At 32.1% G+C, this 7,230-nt stretch overlaps 1 protein-coding gene across 1 annotated transcript; it reads right to left on the reverse strand.

The window, feature by feature from the left end:
* Positions 1 to 227: 227 nt before the first annotated feature.
* On the reverse strand, positions 228 to 2,418 carry LOC105785846 (bidirectional sugar transporter SWEET10). The gene is made up of 6 exons (XM_012612024.2): positions 2,261 to 2,418; positions 2,142 to 2,178; positions 1,840 to 2,050; positions 1,089 to 1,250; positions 876 to 995; positions 228 to 691 (listed from the first exon to the last, which is right to left on the reverse strand). Exons 1-6 carry the CDS (start codon positions 2,301 to 2,303, stop codon positions 431 to 433), a joined length of 834 nt encoding a protein of 277 aa, XP_012467478.1. The 5' UTR covers positions 2,304 to 2,418; the 3' UTR covers positions 228 to 430.
* Positions 2,419 to 7,230: the final 4,812 nt, after the last annotated feature.

Below are 7,230 nucleotides of genomic sequence, written 5' to 3' on the forward strand. Positions count from 1 at the left end.
ACAACAGCAGTTATTGTTAGGGTTTCAGAGGTCACATTACAAACCTACTTGGTTGGGAACTATTGTTGATATCCAATCAAGAAAAGGAATAAAATGGGATAACCATGAGATTCGCATATTTTTTTTTTCAGATTCCTTCAGCACATAGCAACCCATACTCAGCTCATTAAAACGGCATCAACAATGGTAATTATAAAAACATATATTAAACGTTACAGTAATAAAAGTAAAAAAAGAAAAAGAAAAACATTATTGATTGATATAGTCAAGAGAGAAAAAGATTACACCACACACTCATTATTTTGCATGGTTTTTGACCACATTTTCCATAAAAACAAAAACTATATGTAATTTAATCATACATTGACAAACGAGAAGTCGTCCAATCATTGTCCATTTGTATAACTCTTTTTTCCCTTTCATCCAATTATTAAACTTTCTGTGAAGCATCTAAAGTGTTTTTCTTTATATTTTGAGCTTCAACATCTCCTCCTCCTCCCCCTCCATTATTGTACGCTTTGTCTTTCGTTTGAGGAGCCGTTGTGTTTACGTCCGAAGACACGACCGACTCGAGCTGGTCTGATAATTGAAGCTTTGGATCTTCCACCACCATTTTCTTTGGGTGGTTCTTGTAGATTGCATAAAGTATCATTTGAAGGATCCCAAAGATAAACCCTAGTATGTTTGGTCCCTGATTTTTCAAAAAAAAAGAAGAATGAAGTCTAATTATTATTGACATGGTAATTAAAAAAGGTAAAGACTAAACTATTCACTTTTATAGTAGAGGGACCAATTTGCTCATAATGTTATAGTAGAAGGAGTTCCAAGCAATTTAACCAATTCAAAAAGGTTATTGCATGAATGAAGTAATGTACCGCAATGTTGATATCCTTCTTCAAAAGGCCATAGAAGAACCACATCACTGCTTGTATGGTAAGGAACACTGATAAAGTAAACGGCATGAACTCAACACTCTTTGTTTTTATGACCTTTCTCTGCAAGAAAAAACAAAGAATTTACTGTTTAACTATAATCCTATTGGGATCGAAAGTGATATTCAATTTCAAAGTTGAGACAGCGATACTCACCACGATAGCAAGTGGTGCCGCGTACGTACTCGCAGAGAACCCCAGGCAAATGTATCCGAGAATACAGAGACGGGTCTTTGGGTTATGAAGGAAGTAAGTGGAGAAAAAGATAAGGCCGGACCCGAAAACATTGAATAGGAGCATAAGCTTCACAGCCTCGACCTGAAAATTTTCCACGTGAATTAGATTCGCAAAATAATCTTGATGATGAACTTCATGGAACATGTATAAATAGGGTTTTGTTTTTCAGAAATTAGATAAAAGTATCATGGAAGCTCTTTACTAGAAGTTAAATTGTATTTTGTTTATTTGCTCGGATAAAAACTGACATAGTTAACTAAATAACCAGATAGTGGCACATGGCGTAATACATGTAGTATCTCATGTTTAGAGATGACAACAGGTCAGATATCTGTAAATGTTGAATTATCCAAATCCGCATTGGTTACAAAATATATAAAATTTTAAATATTTTGTAACCAGCTAAGCGGAGTTGGATACCCGCAAATATCTGCATCCACTTCAAATCCACAGCGGATAGTAATTTTAATATCTGAATCCGTAAATTTCGAATTGGATATCCGTAGATATCTATTTTTAATAGTAAAAATGGATGAAATTTGTAATAAAAAAACTAGTTTACTCTTTAATCAAACTTACAAAAACTAATTAACTCATCTTTTAAGTAAAGGGGACAAAATGCCATCTACTCCTAATATAATGCTCCATAATACTTTTACCTAGAAATTACCTTTTCCTTCTTTCGACCGTAGTAAAAGTAAGTGACAATGTAAAAGCTTTGAATGAAACAGCAGAAAATGTTGATGATAATTAGATGCATTTCATTCCTCTTAAGAAGTGCATAGTAAATCCAAAGCAAGGCACTGAACAGCGATATCACATAGGGTAATGATTGGAATCCTTCTGATGTTTTCTTCTTATAGATTTGATAAAATGCTGGCCTGCAAAAAATTACATCACCTTCTCCATTGACAAGGCAAACTTTATATAGAGAAAGTTCATGAAATTATACCAAAAAATATAGGGACTTACATGGGAGAAAAGGCGACCATAAATGAAACAATGACGCCTAATTAAAAACAATATAATGTAATGTTAGTGAATATTAAAATACGCAAACAAGAAGGGCATATGAACATATATTTCAGTACCGAGATCGCCGAAAACGGAAACCCAGGAAAGGTGAAGAGCCATCTTTATTTGTATAATTAGATGAATATATGTAATACCCTCTCTCTTTTTTCTCTTTGCCTCTCTCTTTCTGAAAGATTGTGAACTGAGGCTCCAATGATCTATCTCAGTTGGAATGAGATACGAAGCTATCTCTAGGATGTCCATATTTATAGTGATGGAAAAGAAGGTGCCGACGTGTGGGGAAAATTACCAATGAATTGGTCCCTCTTTATGATGTGTCGCCCACCAACTGGTTTAAGGTTTACAACTCATGCTTACATTTTGGTTGGGGAATCCTGTTGGCGCACAGAACAAAGCAGCAACAAGTATGAAACAATTTACTCGCTTACAAACGTGCAGCAAAACAAAGTTTCTTACCAAACATAATTACCACCATTAATTAATCTAAAAGTTGTGAAACATTATTTGCACACTAAAACAAATTTACTAAACACATTATTCACTATCTAAATACATCAAACTGTCATTAAACTTGTTCATTTTCCACCAAACTAAATTACATTACAACTAATACAAGCTGCAACATGCAAATAGACTGCATGCTTGATCTGGCCAATTTTCAACAAAACCTAAAATACATTCTCTACTCATTCATTCACCACCTTTACTTGTCACACTTTTCCATCCATTTCATACTTGTGAATATATAACATAAACTATAGGTTTTAATATGTATTACACAATAAATTTAAACATGATTAACATAGTATCGAAGTTTTCAATGTCGAGATTGATTGGCCATGTTTTCCATAGCTCTCCCTAAAATGCTTATAGAAAATGAATAATGTGGTAATTTTTTAAATTAATCAGTTTAGATAAATACAATAATGAATGCGAAAAGTATTGCACTAACTACGATGATAAAATAAAATCTGCTAGCAATCAAAGCAGTAAAAACATGTTTGTGGCACTGCTATTGAACTTTCATATATTACTTGCTGTTAATTGTAATCTACAACCATCGTTGGCTCTTTTTTCTTCAAGTGTTTATGCACCATATTCATATTGTCACATTTTCATATATGGATAAAGAAATATGGTCCTTTAAAACCTTTCAAAATTTATGGGAAACTTAAAAAAATTAAATATACCAATACCGCGCAAGGCGCGAAGCCAGAAAATTTTTTTAGGAGGCCCGGAATTAAATTATAATTTTTACGATAGTAAAAATGTAAATTTTAAAGGGTTAAATTAAAATTTTATCATTTTTAAGGGAAATAAAGTATAATTTTACTTTTACTAATTTAAAATTTTAAAAGATCAAAATAAAAAATTTTCCATTTTAAGAGCCTGAGCCTCTGTCAGCCCCTAGATTCGCCTTGATCCCTCTCTCACACTAGAATCTAAACAAAATAGGTTAGTTTAATTTACACTTTTTTTTTATCTGAGAAAATGCAATGCACTCATTTTTATAATTTGCTGGAAATTGTAGAATTCATCCCCTTTGACTGGCAAGTAACTAATGGCCATTGTCCATTGGTGTTTCAGCCAAGGAAACATTGTCCTTTGAGGAAAACAAGTTGAAGTAATTGAACATGTACAATACATTAACAAAGTTTAATTAATGCAGTACTTTCTAATCATTATTTCCAGTAGTTTGGTGAAATCTCAACGTTATCATTAACAAAGTATAGCCTGAGTTGTAAGTTTGCTTTACAGTATTATTTCCACTGCATGCATCGGCAAATTCAATTTGTTAAAAAGAAAGATAATCGGGGATGAATATGAGGGGGCAGACTGTATAACTCCCTATAAAATGATTAAATTAAAATTTAACTTATGGTAAAAATGCACTTTGCCCCCAATGAAGAAAATTATGTTTAATCATTTAAAAAATGATAAATTAAGATATTATAAAATTTATTATTCAATTCTACCTCCCCTCAAAAAGAAATTGGATTCGCCTCCTGAAGACAATGTCACTAATGATTAGGCTGATGAAAGGACTTCATTGGTAGAATACTAACGCTTTAAGGATTCAATCATAAAGTTTTAAAATGTGAATACCAATTTAAAATTCAGATGATATAGTTTGGGGATGCTCAGTGAAAATAATCCATTAAGCTAAGTTTGATTTATATAGGTGGGCTAACAACTAGCATCAATGTGGCATTATCATCGTATGGGGACTGATCGAAATGAGCATGTGAGAAATTGGTAGTGCAATTTACATAAAAAGGTTTGGTTGATCAAAGTATAGGCTGCGCTGAAGCCTCCTTTACAGTATTATTTTCTCTCCATACATTTTTATAAAGCATTCATTCAAGATTCATTCACTTTAATACCTTTTTATCATATGATTTTGCATAGTAATCTTGTTAAACACGTAAAAGTTTGATTTCCATTGTTAAGCTAGTTGGTATGTATGGTCCATGGACCAGTTTAACTTTCACCTCAAAAGCTAGCTCAAGTGAGATCTATAAAAACATATTATCGACCAAGGCTTCATTGCGCTTCTTAATCAATATAGGACTCACATCATTTTCCGATTCCACTATATTAAAGAACATATCGACCTCTTGTCCTTCCTAATAATATGAAACTCACATTATTTTTCGATTCTATTGTACATAAAACATATTAATTCCAAAATCTTTTTGCCCTTCCTAATCAATATGGAATTCACATAATTTTTTGACTCCATTATACATAGAACATATCTATTCCAAGACCTCTTCGTCCTTCCTAACCAATATAGGACCAATGTTGCTTTCCGACTCCATTAAACATATCAACTAAGACCTCTTTGCCTTCCAAATCAATATTTGTCACATCATTTTTTGACTCTACTGAACATAGAACATATCATGTCCAATACCTCTTCGCACTTCCAAACCAATATAGACCTTACATCGCTTTCCGACTCCAATGAACATATCAACCAAGGCCTCTTTGCCTTCCTAATCAATATGGAACTCAAATCGTTTTTCGATTCCATTCTATGTAGAACATATAAATTCCAATACCTCTTTGCCCTTCCTAACCAATATGAGACTCGCATCATTTTTCGACTCCATTGTATTAAAAAACATTTCAACCAAGACCTCTTTTCCCTTCCTAATCAATATGGAACTCACATCATTTTCTGACTCCATAGAACATATCAAATTCAATATCTTTGTAACGACTCGAAAGTCAATGGTGTCGGAAAATGCAATTTCGGTATCCCGTTTCCATAAACCGAGATCGTAAATATTTTTATTAAATATACGAAGTTATATTATAGGTGAATTGAATTTTGGATATGTAAATTTTTTTGAATTAGTGATTAATTAAGGTACCTAGATTAAATTATAAAAGTGGTAAAGTTCATTTACTATAAACTTTTAAATTAGAAACATGGATCAAGGATTAAATGGCAATTATACCATTTAATATGTATAGTGGGCGGTAAGTTCGGTTATCTCATTAAAATTTTGATAAAAAATAATAAAAGAAAGAAATAATAAATTAAACTATTGAAATGAAAACAAATAAAAGTGGGGAAAAAGAGAAAGAAGCTTTATCTTTCTCATTTTCCACCGAAAACACAAGTGAGGGAGGAGGAAGTTTCAGCAATGGGGTTTTGATTTTTGAAGCTTTAATTGCTAACTTCGACCTGGATTCTTCGAAAAAGAAGGGAAAAAATAAAGTCATCGACGAGTAACTCGAAATTTACGGTTTGTATTTTTATGACCCGAATCACTTCAATTGCTGCATTATGAACTATTTTGTACAGTAAGATCATAAGGTGAGTTAGAAATGATAAATTGAGTGGAATTGATTCAATTCAATTGGTTGTTTGCAATAAAGATTAAATTGAATAGATTTAGAAAAACTGTGTATTGTTATAAATGTGAAATTGAAATCGTATTGAGATGAATCTTGCTTTACATTTATGAATTGATTATTGATTGATGAGATGGTAGCATTGAATTGAAATGATGATTGACCATGTTTATCAGACTTGCAAGGTTAGGAATTCGAAATGAAAATGTGACAACCATTCAGTATAACTTCAAATATGATATGAAATGATTTATGTTCTTATGATAGCAATTTGAATATGATTAAGTTAATGAATATGAAGAAATGGTATAATTTGACATATTAATTTGCATATGAACATTCAATCTTTGATTTGTATCTTTGCATAATTTATGTTATGTTATAATATTAGTTATCAAAATATCATTGAGTTTGTACTCAGTGTACGATTTTATTTTTCGTGCGCAGGTTAGGTGTTATTTGGACTATCAAGCATCGATTTTTAGCATCCATCAAGAATCTCGAACTCAGCAATCTCGGTGAATTTCCTTTTGTCAGTTAAGGGCATACACCTAAAGGAGCCTTATGTTCATATGATGCTAATTTTGAATGATGAATTGGCATTTTAATGTACTTTGTATATATGTTGGCATGATTTTGGTAATGGTTTGAACCATGTCTATGTATTATTATGTTTATGATGTGTGAATTAGGTAAATACACTCAATAAGAAAGAAAAATAAGAACACACAAATTTTACGTGAAAAACCCTTATCGGAAAAAACTACGAACAAAAAAGGAGAAATTCACTAATGTAGAAAAACAACAATACAAGAGGTTTTCGACTACACACGTTTTAAGGGTTAAACAACCCTGTTATAATCAATGTCTAATAGAAGAAGTATAGTTCTACATGGATTCAACTTGTGCGGCATGGTCTTTCGCCCCCACAGATCATCAATTTTGCCATTCTATTTTATTTTTTTAACAAGTGAGTTGCACCTCAAACTTTTCAAGACGGATCAAACGAATTCGAGTCACACAACTCTAACAGAATGATTGGTATGCTTGCATTGTTACGAATGTGTTTAAGCTTGACAAATATGAAATGTTCATTTTTGGGTCGGAATTAATATGTAATGTTGAAAGAGGTATTGTTGATTGAAAATCTTGAAATGCT

This window comes from Gossypium raimondii, chromosome 7 (assembly GCF_025698545.1).
Source record: "Gossypium raimondii isolate GPD5lz chromosome 7, ASM2569854v1, whole genome shotgun sequence".
NCBI lineage: Eukaryota > Viridiplantae > Streptophyta > Magnoliopsida > Malvales > Malvaceae > Gossypium > Gossypium raimondii.